This window comes from Tetrao urogallus (genome assembly GCF_951394365.1).
Source record: "Tetrao urogallus genome assembly, chromosome: 4".
Lineage (NCBI taxonomy): Eukaryota > Metazoa > Chordata > Aves > Galliformes > Phasianidae > Tetrao > Tetrao urogallus.
In genome coordinates, this window is record NC_136817.1 from 24,998,315 (window position 1) to 25,025,748 (window position 27,434).

The 27,434-nt window shown below is 42.3% G+C and overlaps 1 protein-coding gene across 2 annotated transcripts; it reads left to right on the forward strand.

Annotated features, from left to right (window-relative positions):
• Nucleotides 1-6,936: 6,936 nt before the first annotated feature.
• G3BP2 (G3BP stress granule assembly factor 2) lies at nt 6,937-21,872 on the forward strand (the record flags this gene model as incomplete). Of its 2 annotated transcripts, XM_079534336.1 has the most annotated exons (11): nt 6,937-7,043; nt 10,879-10,960; nt 11,412-11,585; nt 11,707-11,797; nt 12,689-12,791; nt 13,594-13,774; nt 14,711-14,809; nt 18,565-18,667; nt 20,294-20,422; nt 20,588-20,706; nt 21,600-21,872. In XM_079534336.1, 11 exons carry the CDS (start codon nt 6,949-6,951, stop codon nt 21,870-21,872), a joined length of 1,449 nt encoding a protein of 482 aa, XP_079390462.1. The 2 variants fall into 2 exon arrangements, with proteins under 2 accessions (XP_079390462.1, XP_079390461.1); XM_079534335.1 differs by lacking the exon at nt 14,711-14,809 and having other exon boundaries at nt 6,949-7,043.
• Between the last annotated feature and the right edge of the window lie 5,562 nt (nt 21,873-27,434).

Genomic DNA, 27,434 nt, shown 5'->3' on the forward strand with positions numbered 1-27,434 from the left:
CCGAAGGGACTTCCTCCGGAAGTACAGCACCACCCGTGGCGTAAGTGACCTCAGTGCAAAGACTTCCGCCGGAAGCGGAGAGTAGACTCGCGCCCCGCGGACGTCACCTCGCACGGCCCCTCCCTCCGCCCTGTGACACCGCTGCCGGCCCCGAGCAGGCCCCGGGGGCAGCGCCGCGGCCCCGCGCACGCCGAGTCTCTTTCCCCGGGTGAGCGCTGTGGCAGGAGGGGATGAGGGGAGCGCGGGGTCCGCATCGACTCGGGGTCCGCTCTGTCCTTCGCGCTGCAACGCCTTCGGGCCTTGGCCGTGCGGCGGGGTTGGGGCTTTTGCTCCTGGCGGCCGGAGGGTCCCTGTCTCTTCTGTAGCCTTATGGGCTGCCTTCAGGGGAAGAACTCTACGCGCCGAGCGGGTTTCTGCGAGCCTCTCATTTTGTTCCTAAGCAGGGCGCGGGGTGTTCTCGGGTTTTGCTGCCCTTCACCTCGGAGGGCTGCATCATGCAGCGTCGAGGTGCGCAGCAGCAGCATCCCCAGAACGGGGATTTTGCGTTGCTACGGTGGTGGGGTGCCGTTGGGCGCTGAGCTCTGCGCCAGGCAACGGAAGAGCCAGTGCAGTGGGGGGGAGGGAGGAAAGATGCGGCCGTGGCTTCATTTCACTCAGAAAACATTACTTCATTTTCTAGTTTTTATGATTGTTGTGTGATTTTTTTTTTGCAATCTTTGAGCCTTCTATAGATACAATTCAGTGTGCCAGTATTCTGCTTTCTTACAAAGTGAAGTGTGAAGATGCTTGAAGGGGTTCTGATCTGCAAAGACACAGGGTGCAGTACTTTTTTCTTAGGTCAGTTGTTGTGCATGCTCTGGATGTGAAACCTACATCCTTAAAGACAGTGTTCTGCTCTCTAACCTGTAGTGGTAGAGGGATGTGAAGGTGGAGAGAACTCCTAGTATGTTTTTCTTGTTCATAGAAGGTGCTTTCAGCTGTCTCAGGGTCTTCCTCTTTTTCTTCTGTATGCTGTAAATTTGTGAGCAGGAGCAGAATAAGGTCACTGCAGCTCAGTGGCAGCGGTTTCTCTGCAGCGTAGCTATGCTGCCCTGCTCAGTGCTGTGTGGCACAATGCAATGCAGTCATGGAGTGAGCCCTCCTATGGACGTGCACGTCTCTTTCAGGAGAGCTATGTTAGTGAAGCAAATCCCTGGCAGAAGATCTGTGTTATGCTGTGATGAGCAGGTACCACATTCTTAACCTTACATTTCCAGCTCAGAAGATGTTACTGCCGAGCTGGTCTTGCTTTAACTGCTGGAGTTAATGAATCGTTAGAAAGGTGTTCTGTGTTCATTGTGACCATACACATGCCTGCAGAGTCATACCTGTCTTGAGAAAGCTTTCTTATTCCTAAGGGAACACCATCCTGCTTCCAGACTTGTTCAGGGCTCTGGTTGCTTGGGTTTAATCCTTGTTTACCATGAAAAATGTTCTTGTAATATTCCAATTGGCAGATTTTGTTTCACTGTAGGGAACTATGATCTGTATTGTATGAATTTTTCATTAGCAGAATAAAATCTCTTCTGCATTAGCACAGCTTAAACTGGAGAGAGAGCACGGGGAGCCAACCATCCAATGTACTGATCTGCTACTGTTTTTCTGGATTTTATGTTCTGCATAAAACTGAGGTTTCAAATTATACATCTACATTTGGGCTGAGAGAGTATAGTAGGATGCTGAGCATACACTGACCACACATAGTGTCTTAACACAATGTTGAATTGGATTCTTTCTTTTCCGTGTAGCAATTGTGATACTGGATGTCAGTTTTTTTGAGGGCATATGGCAAGCGAAGACCTTCTTTGCAACTCGGGGAATATGTAAGAAGAGCAGTGTATCAGGCTGGTGGGTACATTTGGTGACAGGAGAAAGGCACAGAAACTATTGCTGAATGGCAGGGTCCAGGGAGAGGGAGCTGAAAGGGGCTTCCTGGGAGGAGGTGGCAGTGACTGCAGGTGTTGTTGCTGCTTTTATTCAGGTGAGTGTTGGCTCTTTTGGATGGTCCCTATCAATAGTCTTATGCCTAAAATACACAGTGCCATTAAGCTCCTCAAAAAAAAAAAAAAAAAAAAAAAAAAAAAAAAAAAAAAGGGCAGCATAAAACAAAACCTATCACAGAACAGCTTTATTGGAAAGAGCCATCTGTCTTGCCCTGGTGCTCAGCCAGTTCAGATCCTATTGGATTTAATAAAGGAGATCATAAAGCGAAGTAATTCTCTGAGATATTATTGAGGTTCACGGGCTCTTACTTGCTGATGTAGGATGATATGAATGCTTACCTTGCAGAGCAAGGAAGGGAGAAGTTGCTTTCAGGAATGAACAGGGCTGTCAGGGACTTTCAGTTGTGCTCTCAATATTGTTTCAGTTTGGTCAGTGCTTATTCTGCTTTTGCCTGCAATATTACCAGTGTGGCAGGGCTGTGTTACAGCTTGTGCCAGCTGGACTGACCATTGCAGCAAAGTTTTTGCTTTATTCAAGGTGTGGTTACTCACGCACTGTATTGCAGCAGTGAGATCTCACATAGATCACAGCAGCAAGCATGTTCTTTAAGGCATTATTTGGTTGTCTGTGTTAGGAAAAGCAATTCAAGTGTGGTCGGTTCTTGGCCTTCTGGAAGCCCCAATTTTACCTCTTGTGATAGTCTGGGTTTAGGAGAATCCTGTCCAAGATGGAGAAAACCACTTTCTCCATTTTTTTTTTTCCTCCACTGCTGCTAGATAGGAAGCAGCATGATATCTGCTGGGACTTCACTCTGTGTGCTCAGTGCATGGGTAACATCTTCTGATTTTTCAAGAGTGTTTTGCCAAATTTTATTTTGAATTTAAATGGTATATTCCATCCTGGTAATCAATCTTGGCACAAGCTGTGGACATCTGAATGCAAGAACAAACCACACTGCTGCAGATATTTGTGAAGCAGTAGCTCCTTAGCCATGTTCCTTTAGTCATGGAAGAATTGCAGTCAGAGTGTGAAGGATGAAACTTGCCTGTCAATACATCAGAAGCATTAATTTGCTTATATATTTTTAAATAAAGCAAAGCCTGCTTGTCCTTGCCATGTGACCTCCATAACCTACCCCCAGTGCCTTGTCACATGTGACTGGTCACACTGCTGCTTCTACATGCTAAGGAAAATTGTATCAGAAACTTTGTTTTGAGGAAAAATGAAAGCTTCTGTAATGTGAAAGATCTGATAGGTAAGATGTGTGTTGGTGGATGTTGTGACTGCTCTGCACTTTGTGCTCCTCTGTACCTTTTTAGGAACAAATTGCTGCTGTCTTCCTTTGCAAACTGATGGATTGGTAGGGTTTTTGTTTTGATGTTTTCCCTTCCTACATGAAGAATTAACAAACACAATTTAATAAATGGAAGTTTAGTGCATAAAGATTATTACAGGCTGAATGCATGGCATTATTAATTCTCTTGAGCGATTATTGCTACAGTTGATAACCAAGCACTTGAACACAGTTGTCCTAACTCAGCTATGTCTCATTGTTTTGTCTCTTAACAGTATCATCAAAGGGCGTTTTTTTGCAGAGCTGAGAGAAGTCTGCAATAACCCCGTACAGGAATGTTATTTGATGTAGCTTTGCTGCTGTCACGAAGATAATACTTATTTCATTGTTGTCCTTCATTTGTAGTTGGTGTTCCCTTTCAGAAGAAAATATCTTTTGTTTTCTTGGGTCCTCATCCTGCAGTCTGATACAAGGTCTGTTAGTGTGGGTGTGGTTTTCTTCAGCGCAGGAATGCACTGTGAATTCAGCGTGCCTTGCTGATAGCACAGGAAATGGCAGCACTGCACGAGTGCAGCAAGTTGGCTCTACTTGGTTAGCTGCTGGGGCAGCTTGCCTGCAAGCAGTTCCTGGGGGTGGTTGTGCTGCTCCAGCTGTGTGGCTTTTGTCAGGTATGTGGCATAAGGGGCTTCTGAAACACAGTAGTTGCACTGTAATGAAACCAATAGATAAATGTTATTTCTTCTGTTGGCTATCTCTGTGACAGTGTTTTGTTTCTGGCCGGTATAGGCTCCAGCATCTTTAGTGATAAGTTCTTACAGAGACATTTTCCCAAATACTGTGGAGGCTTATCTAAAAAAAAAAAAAAAAAAGTGATTCCTTTTATTCCACTGAGAAATTGCTCAGATGGTTACTCTTTGTCTTGCAAGTATCTATCTGAAAACTGGAAAAAGAGCTCCTGTAGGGTATGTCTACATATGGGGCTTCTGCTAGTGTGTGGCAGAACATAGAGATAACAGCTGGTTTCAGTCCTGACTGTTCACGTTGGTGCAGATCAGCAATCACCTTTGTTGGCACTCAGGCAGTTTATATTTTGGCTTAAATGTCCCAGGTACATTCAGCTCCCAAATCACCAGGCCAGCTGGGACTTGGGTCCTGGGCCTTGAGGAGGTGCAGCACTGCCTGGAACAACCAAGGCGTAAATGTACAGTAAACCTGAGTTCTCGGGACGCATGTTGATTGGTAACAAGCAGTGCTTGCCTTTTTATTTAGTTGCCTTCTAATGACTTAGAGGTTCAGTAAGCCTCTTCTAACTCTGTAAGAATATTTGAAGAGATGGTGCAGAGAATAATGTTGGAAAGGCGAAGAGTTATACAGATACATCCTGTTAAACAGTGGTATTCTCTGAGGTAATGGTCCTTTCACTTGAAACACGGGCAGAGGTGGACTGTACACATCTCTCTCAGCAGCACGTGAACCCATTTCTCTGTGTTGTACAGGAAGAGTTAGCTGTGTGTGATTATTGTGCACTTGTCTTTCTTGGGTTTTCGGGAAGGTTTCAGTGGCCTTTGCTGAAATAGCACTTCTAATGAAAAACTTGTGTGCAATACGGCTCTGGTGTGGGGTAATAACTCCCTCATAGGTTATTGTGTTTTGTACCCGGAGGCGTTTTCAGTGCTCCATGCGGTATGCAGCAATTTGTTAACATGTGTACTGTGTTTAATGCTATAGGGATGTGTGCTGGCTGTGATTGGCTCTTTAACAAGTTCTGATTTAAAAAAGAAAAGAAATTAGGAAGATCTGTCCCTGTGTTTTCTCCCAAGTGCTTGTGGTGATCATGGTGCTGTGTTCTCCTTGGGGACAGGGCAGCAGAGAAGTGTTGTGTCACCTGTTTCTTTAATTTTTATTTACTCTTTTAAGGTTGGCTTATGAGTACCATTTGCCTGTGCACACCATTGTTATAGTATAGTATAGTCAGGTCAGGAAGATCCTCCCATGGTTTGCATTGAGTTTCTCAGCAGATGCTACTTTGAGCATGGGCATGGCTCAAGTCTGGTGTTCTGTCGTATTCTTGGAAATAATTTTGGTAATTATACCTAAAAAATAAATGTCATTTGGGAGTTTCCACAAGTCCCAGTTAATTCAGTGTTCCCAAGTCTTGGAGGGTTGTCTTTAAAATTCTGGATAAGCCCATATATGTTTTCTAATTTCTTATCTCCAGTTTTGGAACTTGTGTTCAAGACCTTGCCTGCTGGCTGCTTTTGAGACCATTGCTTTGAGGGCATTTCTGACTCATGGTGTTTGATAATAGTTTGAGGTACTGTTTGTGGCTTGGTTGGGTTTATTATTAATAGTACATGAGCAAAAGTACTTGGGTGTTTTGTTTTCATCAGGTCTTGTTGATGCCAGATCTGATGTGTTTGTGATACTCCTGTATGCATTTCACCTTTAATTACAGGCTCTTTTGAGCTGAAGTTAATTTCTAAATTTCTCCTTGTGTGCTTTCTGTCTTTGGAAAGCTGTGATGGGAGCAGCCTTTTACATGGCCCATAGTTTTGATTGCTGAGCTGAGGTTATTTTCGTAAGAAAACAGAAATATTATTTTAGGTTGTTGGAGACTGGGATGTCTTGAGAGAGAGGACTGAGAGTGCTGGACTCTGAAGCCTGGAGTGCAGAGGACTGGCGTGGGAGATGCATTGCTACTGCATACCTTGATGAGATCATGCTTCCAGGTAGACTATGTGAAAACAGGAGCCAGTGTGCAAAATTGTGGGTGGAAGGTCTACTCACGTGGGTCCTAGTTTCAACTGGGACAGAGATGATTTTCTCTATAGTATCTGGTAGGATGCTCTGTTGCGGTTTTAGGAGAAAAACAGTGTTGATAACACAGTGATGTTTTGGTCATTGCAGAGCTGTGCTAGAGAGAGGCAAGGACATTTTGGCTACTTGTACTGTCCTGTCCAGTGAGGTAACTGGGAGGCACAAGGAGCTGGGAGGGATCAGAATTAGAATGGCTGACTCAGGCTAGCCAAAGGGATATTCCATGGTGCATGATGTGTTGCAGAAAATGCTTGAAAACAGTGGGGAGTTGGTCAGGGGGTGCTGTCACTGCTTGAAGACTGGCTGTGCATTGGTTGGCAGGTGCTGAGCAATTGCCTGTGCGTTGCTTGTTTTGTTTATATAAAATTATCATTACTGCTATTTCTTTTTTCCTTTTCTAAATAGCTTTTATCTCAACCCACGAATTCTATTTCACTGTTGGTTTGTTTGTTTTTATCCTCAATTCTCCTCCATCCCATTAGGATCTATTCCAACCTTTTAATTATTCGTCAGTTTAATTGCCAAAAGTCAAATAAATAGTGCTAGACACTCTTAATAATCTCTTTTGTCTTAGAGCAGGGTAGAAAGTGCCCCATTTTCAAGGGACTGAGTAAAGTTCATTTGTTTTCCCTGTTTCTTTTCAGTCAGAATGGGATGTTAACAGGAAGAAATCTTTGTATTTACTCCAAGGAACGTTGGGGATGGATCTTGAATTCAAGTTCCTGTTTGTGTAATTGTTTCACTTCTAATATCACTATACTAATCCTTTTATTAGGACATTGTGATACATAGGGTTGTCTTCGAACTAACAGGAATATTTTTAATTGCAGCATTCGACCCTGTGTACCAAAGAAATGGTGATGGAGAAGCCCAGTCCCCTGCTTGTAGGGCGGGAGTTCGTCAGACAGTACTACACTCTGCTCAATAAAGCTCCTGACTTCCTGCACAGGTAACGCTGGCACAACAGTAACCAATGGTTTTGAACAGAAACACATGTTCTTTATCAAAAATCAGATACTCAGTAGTTTCTGAGTGTGGCAGGAAATTGACCTGATTAACTTTTGGGTTCTTGGAAAACATGTTACAGAAAAAGCCGTTAGATTCCAGAACCAGATGTATTTATAGGATGTATGGCTGTTCTTAAGATATTTCCTGCCTGGAAAAGTGAGCTGTTTCTCACAGGTAGGATGGTAATCTGGAAGCATCAGAGAAACAATGTTATTTAAAAAAAATAAAAAAATTTAAAAAATTAAAAAAAAAAATAAAAAGAATAAAAATAAAAAAGGAAGGAAAGTTGCGGATGAGGCACCTACGTGCTGCACCGGAGACAAGCGTGCTGACTTTCAGTATACTGAATTTTGTATTTTGAGTTGCTTTTGTCTAGGTCATGACTGGAGATCTAAGTATAGAAGTCAGGGCCTGGACAAGGCATTGGCACATACACAGGTTTTATTTACCTGTGCCTGCTGTTTCACTGCAGCTCTGGATGTGTTCCATCTTTTTATGGTTCTGATTGCCTACATACCATTTGTCACTTAAGATACTGTATTTCCACATTTGGATTCAGAGCAACACAGATTTTTGATAAAGGTGAAGTTGGCTTTGCAAGTGTTTCTTGTTGCTGCTGTTTTTAGAGCCATTGCTTGTTGGATCTCTTCTCTCAGAACTTGACATCAGGTTGATTGTGCAGAAATGGAATTGTTGAAGTTAGAGCTCCTTGATGGGAAGCTGAGGACTTCAGCCTTGTGAATAATGTCTCTTTTCATCTGGAGCCGTGAGATAGGGAAAATGGATGGTATCGTTTTTGCTTAAATCACTGAGCTGCTGTGGAACAATGTTTGTTTTTCTTTTCTGACTTTAAATGTAGATCTTAAGGGGTAGGGTTGCCTGAGCAGCATGTTTCCAGGCACTATGCTTTGTAGTCTAGCTGGAGACACAAGCAGCATTTTCAAAATTGCAGATTTGTTCCTTGCCCCAACACTTCAACAAAAGAGTTAGGTCCAACAAGCAACTAATAAGTATATCCATGTAACACGCTGGTACCTGTGTGTAAACTTGCAGTTTTCTCTTATCCAAGAGTTGTGTTCCGTACATATCATTTCTGGGGCATCTCCCCAGATGGCCTGGGAAAGGGCTTGTGTCTTCTTGTTGGTTTCAGATGCAGCTCTCAGATAGATTTGTTACCTGCTCTGTCAATAGTTAGTATCTTGTCCATATAGCTAACCATCCATTGCCTGTGAAGACTGGGAAGTTGAAATTCTTCTATGACTTACAAAGGGTGTGACAGCACCAACAATTATACCTGAGCAAAGGACGCAGTGGAATTCCTGATAGCCAAACAACCATGTAATTGCTGAAGGATAGAAAAGCCCAAGTTGATAAGGCAAGTTTATTGTGAAGTGTGCTGTCATTTCACTTTAAACCCAAAAAGTATTTGCATGAAGAGAGGAAAAGAGCTGATGAGGTGTTTATGCAGTGCTTTAAAGCTTAGTATGAAAGGTATAAGGGGAATTCTATTACTTTTGCTGGGAGATTGCCCTTTTCTTTCTGTAACATTTTTGTTTCAATGACAGTTGAATATAGGGATAAATCACCCATACCTCAAAATCACTATTGAAAGCAGTCTGTTTTGTTTGCAAGAGCATTTACCTGTAATGATGGCAATTGTAACCTTGGCAGGACTTGGAGGAGGAGAACATGTGTTTTGATTTAGAAAGCAAAATACTGCTGGAATGTTTTTCCTTTCTGTCTGCTTCAGCCAAAGAGCAAGCAGCTATTTCAGGTTTGCCTCGCCCCTGCTTCCCCTTTAATGCAATATTAATTCCATTGCATTGATGTTGACACCTGCTACATGAGCATCATGGAGTTGGCATTCCCTGGTGCATTATGGATGTGGGCTGATGCTTCCAGTTTAGGGTGGCATAAAATTTATAGCAGGCTGCACAGGAGGCAAAAGGGTGCCTGTAGAAACACTCAGCACGTTGAGGGCATTTGCCTTTGTGTTCATTGGCCACACCTTGTGTGTGTGTGATGCTCTTCTGAGAGGGCGCCTTCTCTCTGATCTTCCTCCTGCTGTGACTTCAAGCAACAACTTGCACATTGCCATAGAAACATTTTGAATTCTTGGCTTCCCAGAACCTGACGGTGAAAGAAAAGGATTAATTTTTGCAGTGAGCAAGAGATTTTGGCAGCAAGTGCTAATGCTCTTGGTTTATTCTTCAAGGGAAATGCACCAAGTGTCTGTCACCTGTTGTTTTCCAAAGCTTATCGAGGGACATGCAGAGATTTTAAAAGTTTGCCTCAAAATGGGTCCTTCTTGGTATCATTTGTATAGTATTACTGCCTCTTATTTTACAGTGCATATTTCCATGTATGTGAGGACTCAGTAGAGCCTCCTTTCCTGATCTGCAGTTCCCATTTGTTATGTTTTCTGCCTGATAGAGAGTTTGAACAGTTCCTTGAAAGCAAGCTAAAACTACTGGTCTCCCTGTGGGAAGTACTTGATGGGATGCGCTGACCATCAGAGAGCTAAAGGGTGGTTTCCCACCTGCCTACATGCTGGTTTAGCTGAACCTTGATTTTTATGTTAGAAAGTCCTAGAGCATGCTCAAAGCCACCATTATGTAGCTGGTACCAAAGAAAATAGTTTAATTTATAATTTCTTGTTGGAAACTAAGGGCAGTTATAATCTTGGCCTGGTATTTGTAGGAAATTGGAGCTGGAAGGAGTTTCTTGGTCTAGTGGGATAAAACAAGAAATGGCAAATGCACATGTTCTCATGTGATTCCTCATCTTAATGCTTATGTTGTGCACTGCTTGTTTAGCCAGAGACAAACATTCTGTATCCTTGCTGTGTGATAAATAGTTCATGAAAATACCAAAAGGAAATGTTATTTCATACATCAAACACCATCAAGGGGTGGACACTAGCAGAATTCTTTGGAAGTGGTGAAATATTGGAATTAAGACCTCATGGCGGTCATTCCTGAGGCAAAGCTTGATTTGAAATGAAATGCAACATTATGTTGTTGCCTTCTTTGCTATTAATGTAAATTTACAAAGTATTAAGCATTTGTTACATGCTTTATAAGCTGGTAGTAAAAATACAAAATGTGACTTAGGCATTTCAAGACTCAGAACTTGGAAGTGGAAAGAGGGTACAGAAATATCCCTGAAATGTAAGAAAAATATTGAAAGCAAGTATGTGATGCAGAGGGTAGGGGGAAGTGGTTTTGAAAACAAATCCAAAATTGGGTCAAGAAATGGTTTTCATTTTTGTTTTTTATTGGTTTAAGAGCTCAGTAGGCGTGTGCTCTGTGCAAGATGAAAAAAGCCACTGCTGCTAGCTGGCTGTCACAAATACAAAATGTGAGCTTTGTGCTGAAAGTTAAACAGTAGAGGTGGTAAGAAGTGGTGCTTCAGTTATTGTAGATTATTGTGCAATGAGTGCAAATAATATAACATTTGCTATCTAATTGTAAGAATTGTAGAGATTAGATTGACTTTACCACAGGCAGATGGTTTTAATGTTCAGGAAACCCCAAGACCAAATAGCCAGCTCAGTTAGAGTGGGTAAATCAGACTGCTGAATGTTAAACATCTTTCCTTCTGTATTCTTGGAATCTTAGAATTGATCTTGAATTGTTTGTGCTGAAACTCCAAATACCTTGATATCTGTAACTGGTGGCTAAAATATTGTTGGTTTTGGCTCTTGGTTTTTTTTTCTTTTTTTTTTTTTTTTTTTTTTTTCATGGATATTATCTTTACTATCTTTTCATTTGCAGGTTTTATGGCAGGAATTCTTCTTATGTCCATGGAGGACTGGATGCTAGTGGGAAGCCACAAGAAGCAGTGTATGGCCAAGCTGTATGTATCAACGTTGGGCCTGAAGTCCTTATTAATCTTCAGAGCTTAATGTAGTTTTTCATTTTTAAACAAATTGTTTGACTTTCCTATCTGGGAAATAGCACATTGCTATAGTGCCTCCTATTCAGACACCTATATAAATATTTTATGGCTTTTTTGTCTTGATTGCTGCTGCTGTTACTGTGGGTTATGTTTGATATATCAGCTTTGCATCCAAATAGAGAAAATATATTTAGGAAGGGTAACCTTTTTGACTGTTCTGAACGGTATTTGAATCATGATGAAAAACTAATTCCCTAAACTCAGATAGACTCTTCTTAGTGAAAGATGTTCCTGGGTTCCTGCATTTTCCTTTTGAGCTTCAGTGGGGGGCTTTTTCTGTTTGTTGAGACTTAGGCGTGAAGCTGTGTATAAAACTCAGTGTAGCTGAAATATAACTGTGTGTTTCCAGGAGATACACAAGAAAGTGATGTCGCTGCAGTTCAGTGAGTGCCACACCAAGATTCGCCATGTGGATGCTCATGCCACTCTGAGCGATGGGGTGGTGGTGCAAGTCATGGGGGAGCTGTCTAACAATGGACAGCCCATGAGGAAGTTCATGCAGACCTTTGTACTTGCTCCAGAGGTAAGTAGCTCTAAGATCATGTTGAACTTCAAATGGCCCAAAGCTTACATCTCCAATCCATACGTACTGATGAGTTCTAATGTATCATATATACAACCAAGTGTGTGTTGCTCTTCTACAGGGGTCTGTTCCAAACAAGTTCTATGTACATAACGATATCTTCAGGTATGAAGATGAAGTATTTGGGGATTCTGAAGGAGAACTTGATGAAGGTGAGAAGAACTGTACTTGTGGTGTAGAGTTGGTTTTATTCCTCTGATGGTACCAATCTTTCAGAGTGTTTGGAGGACATGGAAAGATGCAAACTGTTCCATTCTCATGTAGTGTAGTATGTGGCTAAGGGAGAGTGTAGGTCAGAATATTGGGACTATGTGCTGTCTTCAGCATTGGAAAATGCACTGCCTTTTCAGGTGGATGAGACTTGGTGAAGACGGGTTGTAGTGAGCAGTAGTAGTTTTGCTACATCTGAGTGTTGTTTAGTAGACTAGATTTCTGTGGTCAGTCAAATAAAATGTAACTGTTTTTTCAAATATGAAGTGTCATTCACTCCCATATCATCATCATGTTCAGGGGTTCGTTTCTGTCCCTGAGCTGAACTTTATTGTTCTGGATGATTTTTCTCTTGCCCAGTCTATTGAGCCAAAGCAAATCAAAGGAGAGTACAGCTGGGATGTACTGGGTAACTTCAGGGATTTATTTAATCTCAACAGCATGGAACAAAACATTTTAGACAAATGATTCTTCTTGTGTTTGAGGTTTACTTTGTTAATGTTAGGTACTGTGATTTTAAGAGCTAATAATGTTTATTTTACGTGGACAACATATGAAAGTGTCCTGCTGCTTCAAAAGATCCTTCACTCTTCCTCACAATAGTAGTAGTAATGGTAGTAGGTATATCTCTGGGGTGTCATTTTTGTGAAAACAGTAGGAAGCAAAGCCTTTGAAAAGAATAGAAGGGGCTCTCACTTTCTTCTCAGCTCATTTTGCCTTATTTTGTTGATGACGTGTGATTTTGTTATACTACTAGTTCTGCGTGCTTGTACTGTAGGTGAGGCTTGTGTATGCTTGCAGAGGTGCTCAAGGAATTGTTTCTTTCATGGCAGAGTCTGAAGAGGAGGTGGAGGAAGAACAAGAGGAAAGACAACCATCACCTGAACCTGTGCAAGAAAATGCAAGCAGTACCTACTATGAGAATCATCCTGTCACGTAAGAAGGCCATTTCATTACAGCATTGCTTTCTAAAATAAAAACAGAATTGCTTTGGGTTTAGGCTTTGGATGTGATTTAGCAGTTAATCTAGGAAATTACACTTAAACTGATATGGATCTATGCTGTGTCAACATCACATTTGAAATATTGATTTCGTGACTGGAGAAAGAAAGGAGGGGAGGTTTCATGTCCACTATTGTTTTCACTTCTAGTTTCAAATATGAGATAAAAAGGCAGTAAGTGTGCTTGTATACATACTTAATGCAGTCTTCATTATGTAAGCTCACAGTAGTGATATGTTATAATAATCTGTATGAACAGGTATTTTAATGAGAGAGTGGTTAATCGTGTTACTCCTCAATTTAGCTGGTGCTTGAAGCTGGAAGGTAGAGGTAATTTTTAAGAAGTTGCCTTGGAAAAATAGACTTTTTTTTAAGTGCTTTTTAAAACACATTGGGCATTGCTTTTAAAGAGCCAGATCTGACTGTCTGGTTTCCTTATGAACAGAAACAGTTCTTGAGTTCATCATCTATTCCTTCAAGGGTTTCTACATCTAATTTTCAGATTTTTTGCTAAAAACTGTAAAACGTCCTCACATTAGCAGAAATAAAATCTGGCTTAGTGTGCAGCTATAAGAGCACAGCTTAACTTAATATGATATCATATACAAAGGTACCATATGGTAACAACTAGGAAACCAATCATTACAAAATCAATCATTCCCACTGTATAACTTTAAGAAAAAGCCATAAGAAGGAAGCAATTGAAAAGCTGCATAAAATGCATTTGACTATTGTAGCAATGGTATAGAGGAGGCACTGGAAGAATCGTCTCATGAGCCTGAGCCAGAATTGGAATCAGAAACAAAACCTGAGGAGCTGAAGACTGAGGTAGAAGAAAAGGCTCTTGAGGAGCTGGAAGAGAAGTCTCCTTCTCCACCTCCTGTAGAACCTGTTTCACTACCCCAAGAACCACCAAAGGTCAGTTAAAATACGTATCCGTGCTTCTTGGTGCAGATGGTAAACCAAAAGGTTTGGATCTGATCTTAGTCATTTTGAGTGGCCAAACTCTTTTCAGTATCTGACACTGTCTAGATTTAAACCTTCAACTTAAAAAAAAAAAAAAAAAAAAAAAAAAAAAAAAAGAATTGTGAAATGTCACCAAAAAAGTTGTTCTTCAATGCTATTCAAGTTATGTATTGTAGATGTAATGCTCTGTAAAGTGTGTGTGTGGTTTTATGCATGTGTTAACCTTTTTAAATGTGTAGTTAAGGTATATTAAAAAAACAATCCAGACCATCACCAACGAAAAACTCATGCAATGGGAACCACTGCTCTTCCTTTAAAAAATAAAAAACAAACGCATGATGCGTTGGCACTTGAAAAATGATCCATAGTATAGGTTAAAAAAAAGTCTGGAGGCTTTGATTGTCTCCCTTAGAAGCAGGATGCCTAATTTTAAAAAGTGCCATGCGTCATCTGATACAGTAACGTGGAGGTAGCTGAAAGAGATGGGAGGAGTGGATGACAGCTGGAGAGAGGTCGTTCTCTAGCTCCGACATCAGTCTCCCGTATCTTTTCAATCCTGTTCCTCTTTGCTGTTTTTATTTCTAACTTCTGGCATCCACTCTCTTCCTTTGTGCAGAAGACACTGAGCACTGCAGGATTGTCAGTGCTAGGGAAGCAGTGAGCTGGGGATGCTGAGCGAGCCCAGCTTGTTTCAGTAGTGGCAGTAAGAGCTGCACACCCTGCTCTGTACCGTTGGAGTCTACAAATGGCTTGAACTGCAAATCCTGCTGTATCTTTGTAACGTTAAGTAGTCAGCTATGAACCAAAAGTATATTTTCAGCAGACAAGTTTCCCTGTATGTCAGTGGTTTTCATGATGAGTAGCCTAGGTTTGTTGCATTTCCTGCAGGCTTTCTCTTGGGCTTCAGTGACCAGTAAAAACCTGCCTCCTAGTGGTACTGTTTCCTCCTCTGGAATTCCGCCCCATGTTAAAGCACCGGTCTCACAGGTAACCCATCTGTGAACACCTTGGATTGTCTCATTACTTCTGCAAACTGCTTCCGTTTTTCAATTAACAGATCAATTTGTTTGACTTTCATTGCACAAATTAATTGTCTTAAATGTGAATGCGTTCACCTTGTTGTAAGTGTAAGGCACATACACATAGCAGGTGTAACTTTGGGTGTGATCGTGGTAACGTTAAAAACTGCTCATGTGAAAACAGGAAATCACTGATTTTTCTTTGTTTTTTTTTGACCTATCTTGCTGGGATATGATTTGAAAACAAACAAACAAAAAACCCTCAAGCAACTACTCCCATAGCAGTTATTTCCTAAAGTGTGTGTGAAAGGGGAATTTCTTTGGCAGAAGTGCCCCAGCAGTCAAACAGAGTGCATCCTTGTTGAGAAGGTGCAAGTTTGCTTTGAAGAGATATTGTCTACAGAAGTATGTTGGACTCCATTATCCATACATATTTAATTTGTCTCAGAACCCTGTACCAACTTATGACTGTGTGGGGGATGGAAGGGTTCACATGTCCTGGTCAGGACAATGCTGTCTTCCCATTCCTAGGCTGATGTGGAAAGGAGGGGAGAGAAAAGAGAAAGTTTGAAAAGACTGGGCAATAGCTTATGTTCTGCACGTGCCAAGTTGGTGAGATGCTTTGAGACTCTGAGCTGCTTTCATGCATACAAAATTCTCCAAATAAACAACATGCTTTAATCTTTCCTACCAGTGCCATACTCCAGCAGCACTGTGTGTTGTGGTACTCATGTCCAATGCTTTACAAAGACTGTAATTTCAGTAGAGCAGCTGGTTTGTTTTATGGCAGCTGCTGTTTTAGCTTTGCGTTCTTCTCTGTTACTGATATAGAAGGACCTTTCTAGGAGTACCCTTAAGCTAAGTGCATGTTTAAAACAAAAAAACACAAAACCAAGCCCCTGCTTCTGTGGTCCTGCTTCTGCTCCTCCGGGGGTTGTTGTGGAAAACGAGTGATGTGTGTCACTATGCAGTGAGTAGGGAAATGTGTCTCATCAACTTCAGCAGAGCTTTGAGTTGTTCAAGTGATATTGGAATAGTAAAAGCAGTGTTTGTTCTTATACAGAATGGATTTGCCTTAAGCAAAACCAGATGTGTTTTTTGTAACAGTGACTTATTTGCAGTAGAGAGGGTAGTTTTTTTTATATTCATAATTAAAATGCAAGAAGCATTTTAAAATACCAGTGTAAGAAACTAGAGTACAAATCACAGACGTCCCCTAGATCTTTCTGCTCCCTCTGCAATTTGTCACGTTCTGCACCTTTTTGTTACTTTAGTTCTGACCTCATGTTGAAGGAGGTCTGCATGAAAGTTTCTGAAGAAATTTCTCAGCTCTTCTGGAGGTGGAATGAGTCTGCTCTTAGCTCATTGGTTTGCATGCTTTTCAGGTATGGTATCCAGAAGGATGGTGGAAAGACATTTTAAATTTCTGCAAGGAGTTACAAATCAATGGTAGTACTTCCCCATCCTATCACATTCTCTCGTGTCAGATGCTTTGCACAAAACAGTGGCGTAGATTGCAGCAGTGGGTGGGTGGCTCCTTTGGGTTGCTGTTCTTACCAGCATCAATGATACCACAAAGCAATTTGAACTGTTCCTTCTATTGCTTTCTCCAGCATCACTCCACTTCATTCCTCACTGCTGAACCTTTATGGCAGTTTCAGCTATTTTGCCTCTCTGTGTGCATTAGTTCATTGACTGTGCTGGAGGGTGGTGCAGGCAGGGTGCTCTCTGGTTCTTTCTTGTGGCTGGGAAATGAGAGCAAGGAAGGATCTGTTTAGGGGCTACATTCCTTCATCACCTTGAAAGTGTTCAGACTTTGGATAGACTTTCCTGCAGCAGGGTTTGTGTGTTAAACAGAGCTGGGCTTCAAGTCTTGTGTATTTTAAGGCTAATGTGAGTTTTCTGGGCCCAGATTCAAGGGAGAAGAGGGAGCTGAAAGCTGCTCTGTCTTTCCGTGTTTTGGAATGGTTAGCATGTTTATAGTAGCAACTCTATAATATCTTTAGGGCAGTGATGAATGATTGATCTTCAGTGCATTCTGCTGTCCATGTTCACCTTGGAGATGGTGCAGCAGCAGTCAGAAGTATGCTTCTAAACCAGCTGTTGTGATGGAAGTGAGGTGATGGACATTTGATTGGATCTCATTTAGTGTTTTTCCTTTGTTTGGCTGGTTGCTTCTTTGTGTGCGTGCACTTCTGTTGTAGAAGGCAGCTCACTGCAGAAAAGCTTTTAAACCTCATAAGATATTAAAAATGGCATTGTCCAAGCCTACAGAGCCTCCTCTTCTCTTGCTCTGTCTGCCTCTTCCTCATCTCCATCACAGCTGGTCTAACTATTGTTGCCAGTAGCATGTGCAAAGCATAGCCATAGTCTCTTCCCTCCCTGTGTGAGCTCCCGCAGATAATGGAGTCATCTTTTACTTCACTGTTCTCAAAGGCCCAGAAGCTGAGGTTGGTGGTTCCTTTTTTCCTGATTGTCTGTTGAAATCCTTATTCTGTGGCTTTGTGTGCAGAGTTGCAAATTGCCATTGCTTGCTTCTTCCCCTTAAGGCAGTGCCAGAGAACTCTGTAAAAACCGATAGTACCAATTATAGAGGACCAAATGACTTGCATGGCTTAGTTAGGAGTGAGCGAATGTGTGATAGATGAGAAGTTGGGTGAAATGCAGGACTGGTGAGTACAGGTTGGCTATATGTGGGATTTAGTGGAAGGACATTGGTGACGTAGCCAATGTTCTGTGTCCTCAAAGGAAAATAAGGGAGATTCATGACATAAACTCCTTTCCTGCAGCAGTCAGGGCCTTACAGCCATTGTCCTTGACTTTAATCATCTTCTCAGAAGCCAGTGCTTGTCCTCACATTCCGAAGGATGAATTTGCTTCTCCAAGACCCCAATAGAGCTGCAGCTGCTGTGCGCAAACTGAAAATAAATGCTGTACGTTGTTTCAGTATCCAGCGGTCTGCACAGAAACATTTTTATGCAGGAGGTTTTGTCTCTCTTTCTCAAATTGTCTTTGAAAGTATTTTTGCTTGTGAAAATGTGTGTTCTAGTTCCTGAAAATTGAAAGGGTGTGCTTTGTACATCATGGTTTCAAAATTAGGAAAGTTGAAGAACATCCTCAGCAGCTGAGGAACTAAGTCTGAACTAATTACTATCAAATGGCCATATTGCATCATAAATCCTTACTGTACTTCACAAGGTGCTCTTTTTGTTTCCTTTTATTCTTTTCCCTCTTCTTTCTTTTGGTAGTTTTCTTAATCATTTTTCTGCACTCTAGGGAGAGTCCCTCAGAGATGCAGACAGTTGTCCATCTCTCAGTGTCCATCTTGAGATACCTCCCAGCCCATGATGTGTGAGCTTGACATGAGGACGCTGTATCTGATCTATTCCAGTTAGGTTGAGAGATTTGTGAATCACGGAGTGGTCTGAGTGCCTGGTCACACGTGGAAAGTAAATGTCAGATGTGCTTTGGGGAGACGTTCTGATTGAGAGATGTTTGCTTTGAACCTTTTAGCAGAGATATTGACCACTGCAGTCCTGGATTGGTACAGAGGAATTTATAGAGATGAAAAAATGTATTTCCCAACACATTTACTTGGATGTATATCTTCCAGAGTTCATATTCTGCATGCCACTATGTCTTGTGTTGCTTTTTGGTTTTGTTTTTTTGCTGGGCCTTTTCTTTAATAGACGGTACTGAATAATAGCTGTTCTCCTGTTTCAGCCAAGAGTTGAAACAAAACCCGAAGCTCAATCTCAGCCTCCTCGCGTGCGTGAGCAGCGCCCAAGGGAACGACCAGGATTTCCACCCCGTGGACCTCGACCAGGTCAGCTCATGGGGCTTTGTGGGGTTGGGTAGGAGTGGTGACTCCTTGAGGGATCTTGCTGTAACTGTACTGTATTTGACTGATCGTGAGCTGCCCACTCGTACCGTCTTCAACTGGAAGTGTAGAAAATGATACTGAATCTGAACTGGGAATTGATCTGATACAGAGTTGAGGTATTTCCAGTCCTCTGTTCTACTGAATTCTTTTTTAATAGCCAGACCACTTGCTTATGTGCCGGAATACCTTCTGTGTGATTCAGTACAATTCCAAAAAGGTACTCCAGAAATATTTTTTTTCCATGTACCTTGATTTTTGTTGAATGATGAAAGTAAAAGCTCTTAAGTGGCTGTAGTGCTCATTATTTTAGAAGAAAACCTTAGTTAATAATTATACACATTTTTCCATCCTGCTTAACTGCCTGTTCTGGGTTTGGCTGCCTTGTATTTGTACTCACCTATGAGCAGCCACACTTCAACATTCCCTGACTGATACAGAGTACCCAAATCCATGGGGTGGCTTTGCTAGCAAAGTTGCCTATGACTTGACAGGTATTAGAAGTGGTGTTGGAACATGAAAGTGCTCTGAGTGGCATTCATCAGTCTGACCTGGTCAATTGGTAGCCTCTGCTCAGTGGTGGACAAAAAGTACTCAGCCCAAGGCTATAATCACTGATCGTTGAATAGCTAACGAAGGTACGAACCATGCATATGAGTCATGAGTTGCAAGGAAGAGAGTGATGTTTGCGACGGTTCCAAGTGCTAGCAAAAAGTTGTCAGGAGCTTGCAAAGTGCTGCATGCAGCAGTGGTTAAGTCTCAGCAGCTGTGAGCTTCTCTACCAGCTCTGATTCATTTGGTCTGATAGAAGTGTTCAGTGAGATCGAGGTCAGCCTTAAAAGTGCTGTTTGCTTTTGGCTTTGATCAATGCAGGCATTTCCTCACATGGGAGCAATACTGAACTGAAAAGACTTAAGGTACCAAGAACTATAACATGTGCTACAAGTTAACATTCCTTTTTTTCTTCCCCCCCCCTCAGTGTGTAATATGCAACAGGGGGTGGAAGATGCAACTTGTGGCTAAATCAAGTTGCACATCTCCATTTTTCCTACTCTTGAATGTAAATACAACAAAACCATAACATAAATCATACAGACAATGTGTACCAGAGCCCGAGTCCTTTGATTGTGATCTTATTGGGTGGGTGGCAGGGGACAGAGATGAAATCTCCATTAACCAATGGTAGAGATCCTACTCTATCATCTCCTCTTCAAAGTAAGTCTGTGAACAGCCTTTGCTGCTGTTAAAAGTGCTTCAGCTGAGATGAAGAGGTTACAAACTTTCACTTCTGCTTGGAATAAAAAGGTTGGAAGACAAAAGATAGGGGACTAGAAGCATGACTGTTCAGTACAAAATAAAGATGGTGTTGTTATGTGAAGGAATAGATAAAGTGGTGACTTATATCTAATTTTTTTTTTTTTAATACATTGTGATAAGCACAAAGCTCCTCTTCTTTATAAGGTACTGGAGGTTTGAGCGCACATGTTTGGTGCTAATCACAGGTGGATGTGTTGGAGCCTATGCACTAATTCTAATTGCAGTGTCTCTGCTTTCTTCTTTCCCCTGACACAGGGAGAGGGGATGTGGAGCAAAATGAGTCGGACAATCGCCGAATAATCCGCTACCCAGACAGCCATCAGCTGTTTGTTGGGAACCTGCCGCATGACATCGACGAGAGTGAACTGAAAGAGTTCTTCATGAGTAAGTACCAACTTCAGACTAAGGAACGAAACAGATGTGCTGTGTCAGAGACGTGTGTGACATTCACGTATGGTCTCACAGAGGAATTCGTATGTGGTGTTGGCTGAGAAGAAGCAGAAGGTGGTAAATTATGGTTTTTGTTCATATGGCTTTTTCCTTCCACAGGCTTTGGAAATGTGGTTGAACTCCGCATCAACACAAAGGGAGTTGGAGGAAAACTGCCCAACTTCGGATTTGTGGTATTTGATGATTCTGAGCCAGTCCAGAGAATTTTGGTTGCAAAAGTAAGTATTGGCATCCATCAAAGGATAGGCTGAATGCCCTGAAGCCCATGTGGTGTAGTCTGTTCCAGTTTGTTCCTGAGGCTGAGAAAAAGGAGCATGGTTACTTGCAGGTGTGACTTGAGGAACTGGTGAAGAGAACGCAGCAGTTCTCCTTTCTAGCATTTGGGAGCTAAACTGCTCTACCAGGTTCTTGAGCTTTGAGATGGAAAGACAAAAGCCAGAAGTTAAAAGACCAAAGACAACCCCTGTTCTTATTTAGAAACATTTGAATTCTTTGCGTGCCAATGAATTAAAAACAGTATTCCATTTCATAGAATCATAGAATGGCCTGAGTTGATCATCTAGTTTCAACCGCTCTGCTATGTGCAGGGTCACCAACCACCAGACCAGGCTGCCCAGAGCCACATCCAGCCTGGCCTTGAATGCTTCCAGGGATGGAGCATCCACAACATCCTTGGGCAACCTGTTTCAGTGTGTCATCACCCTCTGTGTGAAAAGCTTCCTCCTAATATCTAACCTAAACCTCCCCTGTCTCAGTTTAAAACTATTTCCCCTTGTCCTGTCACTATCCACCCTTGTATACAGTCCTCCTCCCTCTTGTTTATATGCCCTTTCAAATATTGGAAGGTCACAGTGAGGTCTTCCTGGAGCCTTCTCTTCTCCAAGCTAAAAAAGCCCGGTTCCCTCAGTGTTTTTTCGTAGGAGAGGTGCTCCAGCCCTCTGATCATTTTAGTGACATTTAGGGCTGAGGTTATGTGTTGCAGGAAACAGTTTTTCTGTCCAACATGTAAGGGTAGCCAGAGGCATGCAGTGAATGTGGTGTTTTCTGTTCGTTGTATAAATGGATGTTTGAACTGGTGACTAATGTGTGCCTTGACTATTTTCCCTGTAAGCCCATTATGTTCCGGGGTGAGGTGCGCTTGAACGTAGAAGAGAAAAAAACAAGAGCTGCTCGTGAGAGAGAGACCCGAGGCGGAGGTGATGACCGTAGGGATATTCGGCGCAATGATAGAGGCCCCGGGGGTCCCCGTGGAATAGTGGGTGGTGGCATGATGCGCGACCGCGACGGCCGAGGACCCCCTCCAAGGGGAGGCATGGCGCAGAAGCTCGGCTCTGGACGAGGCAGTGGGCAGATGGAAGGGCGCTTCACGGGACAGCGTCGCTGAACTCCACCGCAGGCAGACGGTCCTGGCAGTGGTACATCATCCATCGTGTTTGCATTCTTGTTCATTTCTTTTGGCTTTGGAATGTGACACCGCCCTTCTGATCATTTCTTTGATGTGAAAGCATCCTTTGGTTTCCGGTTTAAATTAAAGTGGACATTCTTTCCCCAGTTTCACAACAGAAGTCACACTGTTAATTTATAAATGTTGACTTGGAGAATTGAGGACTGGAAAGATTAAAAAAAAAAAAAAAAAAAAGAAAAAACACAACAACAGAAACAACAAAACAGTAAACTGTCTGCAACAAAAGTGAACTGAAGGACATGCCCAATAAAATTCAGGTCCTTACAGTCAAAGCCCTCTGCTGCACATTTTGTGTAAGTGTTACTGTTTCTGCCTGTTACTGTTGGAAACACAGTGCAATTTGTGCAATCGGAGAAGCTTGCCTTTTTGTTTTCTTTTGTTTTTTTTAGAACACTTGGCTCCAAACAAACTCTTGTTTACGCACTCATCAAAATGCACTACTGGGTACTTTGAACTCGTGTATTGACATCTGCAGGAGGCATCGGAGGAAAAAACCCTTCTTTCTCTTACTCAGACAGAATAGCTTGTGAAATGGTGCGGGCATCCAACCTGCTTGCTGTGACCAACATGTGCACACACACAAACCTTAACAAGACTATGAGTTCATTCCAGAAGGAATCCATTTAGCCGTTAACTAAACAGAACCTAGAGTTTCGAAGCCGTAGTCCTGAGTCCTTAATGAGTTTGATAGCTCACGTCAGATTTTTCTATCTGCCCCTCTTCATACAGGGATGGCTGCTCAACACACTCCTTCCCCTCTCCCCTTCGATAAGCATTGTACGGTGAAAATTGTCTTGACTGTATTTGAGTTCTCTGGTAATGTAACAAGCATGATGGTGCCTTCTATGAATACATCATTCCAGTCTTGCTGGTGATTTTGTACAGTGTAGTGTATGAACTACTGTCCTGCAAAGCCAATTGGCTGCAACGCATCTGAAAAAATCACGGAAAAAATGTATTAAAAATTGCAGTATCTGTCAATCAGTAAACGTTGCTGAAATTATCATCCACCTTGCTCTTCAATTAACAAGTTCGTCTGTTCTTTTGCAGCGGGGGGGAAGGGAGGAAGAAGGCATCTAATAGTCTCCAGGTTGTCTCTTCTCTTTAATCATTGTCAAACTTAAGGAAAACGGAGCGAGATCTCTCTGGGATGTTTCAGAAGCCAGTTTGGAACGATGAACACTTTTGGCCAGCTCGTGATCAGTAGAACTGAGTGTCCCTTGTGCTGGTGAGCATATCAATGTGGATACTGCAATTTTCAGAGAACAACACAGCAGCTCTTGAGTATTTGCATTTTTCAGTTGCGCTTTTTTTAAAACTCATTTTGCACATAACTCTTAGCTGAAGTTGACACCATGGCTCTGGACTAAATGATAGGAAAGAGACGTCGTCTTCTTCAGTTTCAAGTGTGAGTTTTCCAGGTTGAGAGGTCTGTTTCTGGATGGCATTCTGGAGCACGTTCCCATCAGCTGCAGCAGGCAGTGTGTTTGGGCTTGGTGCTGGGGCGGGCAGTGAGCACTAAGCTCCGGTGCATCAGAGTGAAAGAGGGGTGTGTGTTTGATGTGAGTCTGTGTGACAGTGTGACTGCTTAAAGCTGCTTCTAAACATGGAAGACCTCAAAAAACAGCAATCTGAAGCAAAAGCAGACAGGACATAGCATTAGTCTGTCTCTGGATTATGCATTCCCTTGCTGTTTTCAAGTCAGCTGGGAGATTTTGCACATACTTTACTTCTACATCTGGCAAAGTGAAGAGGCATCTGTTTTCTCCCAGAGGCAGGGTCTTCTGTGCATGATGATAAGTCTTGCACTGTGTTCATAAACATTTTTTTTTCTGAAGGACGTTTCTTCTTGTCTCCTTTTTTTTTATGTTTCAGTTTTTCATTGAAAGTCTTTAACATGTTCAGCTGTTACCTGGAAACCTGTAGTACTTGAACTGCTCAACACACAGCTCTACTTGTGTTCGAAGCCTTTGGACAAATTGCTGCCTTCAATTAGCAGTTTGTCAACGCTGTGTTTTGTGTAGGGATTTTTTTCTTCTTTTTTTTTTTTTTTCCTTTTGTAGTGGAATGGCGTTTTGTTACCACCCGTTTCATTTGTATGGCAAAGAGCACTGGGGATAATCTGAACGACAACAAAAAGGAGCATTAAGAGCCATTCCATTTTCTGGCTTGCTTCTTGCATAAGTGACATGAGAATGATTGGAACGTCATCTGGAGAAGTTTACATGGTAACTGTTCATCGCTGGACTCTTACGTGTTCTTGACCCTCTTAGTAAATGTACCTCATTGAGCAAAGGAAGGGATTTGCTGACCGTTGCTGTTTGTTGCTGGTTTGTGGGTAGTGGGAGTGTTTTGTCATTACGGTTCTATTTTGACCAACTTGGCTGACCATTCTGGCTTCATAGTTCTACAACAGTGGATTACCATCCTTTTTGCTGTAATGTGTCAAGCACTATATGCTCGTAGATTCTAGTTTAATTGTTGCAGGTGGAAAGTATTTTTAAGTTTCCATTCTGAATGTGTTTTGACTGAACATACCAATAAACTACTGATGTCTGCAGCATTGACCCATGTCCCGAGTTCTCTTGAAGATTCTCTTGTAGGTTGCCATGGAACGCTGCTTCAATCCTTGCTAAACAGAAAATACCTTCTTGAGAGGAACGGGAGCTGCATGTCTTCAAGGAACAAATCTGTAGTTGCTGTTCTGGTCCACAGCGTTACTTATTCATGACACCGAGGAACTGATTCTTCTGCTGAAAGCAATCTGTTAAACCCTTTCTTGTGTTAAGTGGCTTGGTCATGCCAGCGTTTGCCCAGAAAGGCTGGTGAAAAGGTTGTTCTCACAGTGCTGTAGGGAAACAGTGTCCAAGCCGTAGGACCCCTGTGGAGCAGCTGTGGTCTGGATGAGGTTCTGATAGCTGCTGTGTGCCATATCCTCTGCCAAGTACATGTCTTGGTGGAATATTGCCTACCTATAGTAGCTCTGAGGCTTTATAAGTGTTACACAGTTGCATGAGTTGCAGTAGCAGAATGAGAAAGGGGAACCTGAAGAGAACACCAGTTCACATCTCTAGAACATCTGAGAGCAGCCTTAACCACCTAAGGAGCTGCTGGGCCAGAGATGGTCAAAGAGACATAGTCCTTTCCGTGCTGCCTCCTAAGGCCCAGAACGACCTGGACCTCCACTCTGGATTATAAAATACACTGCAGAAACTTGAGAAGGAGCTGATAGAGAGGGTGGTACCTGGAAATCAACGAGAATAACCAGGGGCTGATTGCATCTGTGACAGGTACATATGCACTCACCACTGTTTTGGTATTTGTGTGGCTGAATTGAAGTTACAAATCTGCATGCATCTCATGGTCAAGGAAGCGTACAAAGTATCTGTGTGAAGGCATTTGTAGGAGAGTCCTGGGTGGTGCTGCTCTGAGGGAGTGTAGGAGCAGTTGATGGCTGTCAAAGGCAGAACACAATCAGCACTAGTGTGGCACCCTGGTGGTTCCCTAGGCACGGACACATGGTGCCACTGCTATAAGCTGCATGGATGTGCTCCTTACTGGCCCTCACAGACAATTATGCTGGGTGGCTTCTGCATTTCTTGTAGAAATATGCAGCTTGGGAAGGTCAGTCTGAAATGATGGAAGAAGCCAAGGCTGCTGCAGAACCTGGGGAAATCCCCACTGCATGCTTGTAGTTACAGTTTGGCTTCCTGCAAAGGGAGGAATAGCCACCTGGGGTGTACCTTGCACTTGTTCTGAGTGGCTGGAGCAACAAGAGGCATGTGTGTGTACAGGACGTATAGATGAGGATGGCTTCTGCAGGTGCTGACAATGCTCTCAGCTGCTGTCTCTTAATTCAGTTTCAGCTGCAGACGTTTTGATAGCCTTGAATTGCCTTCAGAGATAAGGAGTAGGAGCTCAACTCCCAAGGGGAAATCAGTTAAGTGAAACCTTTCTCCGCTATTGTTAATGGATTGCTTTTATTTTCTCTGAAATGTTCTTTGCCAGCTCCATGCAGAGTTTTTTTTTTAGGCTACATAAAACTCCAACAGATTTATTTCAGTTTCTACAATGTGAGCTTCTATGGGGATCCTTTCCCTCAATATTGGGACCAAACCAAAATAGTTTTCCTTCAGAGAATAACAGCCTGAGACAAGAAATGCTTCCCCGTGGGTCCTTCTTATTCCTGTAAAACACAAACCACGGAACTCTGAATGGTTGCTGCACTCATGTAAAGCCTTTCTGTTGCCCACATTGCAGGGCAGAGTGGGTGAGCATCCAAAAGTGGACAAACATCCTCTGAAGATGTACAGGTATAGGTAAATGGGGCCTGAGCAGGAAGAAATACTGTTGTAACATACAGAGACTTTGGAACGGACCTTACATAGCAAAACTTGGCCTTTGAACAGCTTCAGAATATACCAAGAGCATGGAACTTTTTCTTTTTTTTTTCTTTTCTTCCCCTTATTGCTAGCAGAGAGTCAGACAAATGCTAGAGAGAATAAAGGGTTCCAGTACCCATTAAGTTGCATGAAATTTCCAGGTCTGAATGTTCAGACACACACACAAACGTTTTTAACTGCCTAGGAGGAAAGCTGTCTTTACACTGTACTTTCCCTTAGCTAAATAATGCATCGATGTTGTCCATATATATAAAAATTCCTATTTAGAAGTGGGATGTTGAGCTAATGAGGATCACAAACACGATACATCTTCAAAGCTTCTCAAAACTTAATAGTAATGCTTCTTCTGGAGCAGTGCCTGCAGTTCCCAGCAGATGCTGCACTCAGCTTCACTTGGCTCTGCTGCAGGCAGAGGGGTTTTTTTTGAAGTCCATATTTGAGGGAGTACCAGGGACCCTGAGGGCTCTCCCCTAGAAATAATTGAGGTGAAGCATGAGCAGATCTTCTGTTTCTTGCACACGTAGTATATTCATACCCAAACTGTGATTCCTTCTGGTTTCACTGGAATTCATTTAAATATATTCTGCCCATGTAAAATTGTATCTTTCATAATACAGACATTCACACTCCGTTCATAGTCATGGAATGGGAAAATTCCCACAATACAGAAAAACATAAAACTCTTTTTCTTGTTCTTCACCACATACTAGACCTCATCAAACACCAACATGTGGGTGAACTCTGCATTTTTGTAATGACTCATGCCAAGATGAAAAATGCAAAGCAGGGACAGCTTTGAGTCTAAAACAATTGCTTGATTCGTTGAAAAACAAAACCAAAACATGCCACCCAGCAGATAGGTATCTTAATCCCATTTTTCTGAGTGGGTTTTATCGGCAGATTACCTAAACCCTGCGTTCTTTTCCAAGAAACGCATTAAAATTGAATGTTTGCATCTCCCTTTCTGTGTCACTATCACCTTCATGCCAATAAGCTCCAGCCACAGAGGTTACAATCCTGCAGGAAGCAATCAGATGATTTGAAGCTATGTTTTAGGGCTGTTCCAGTAACTTTTAAC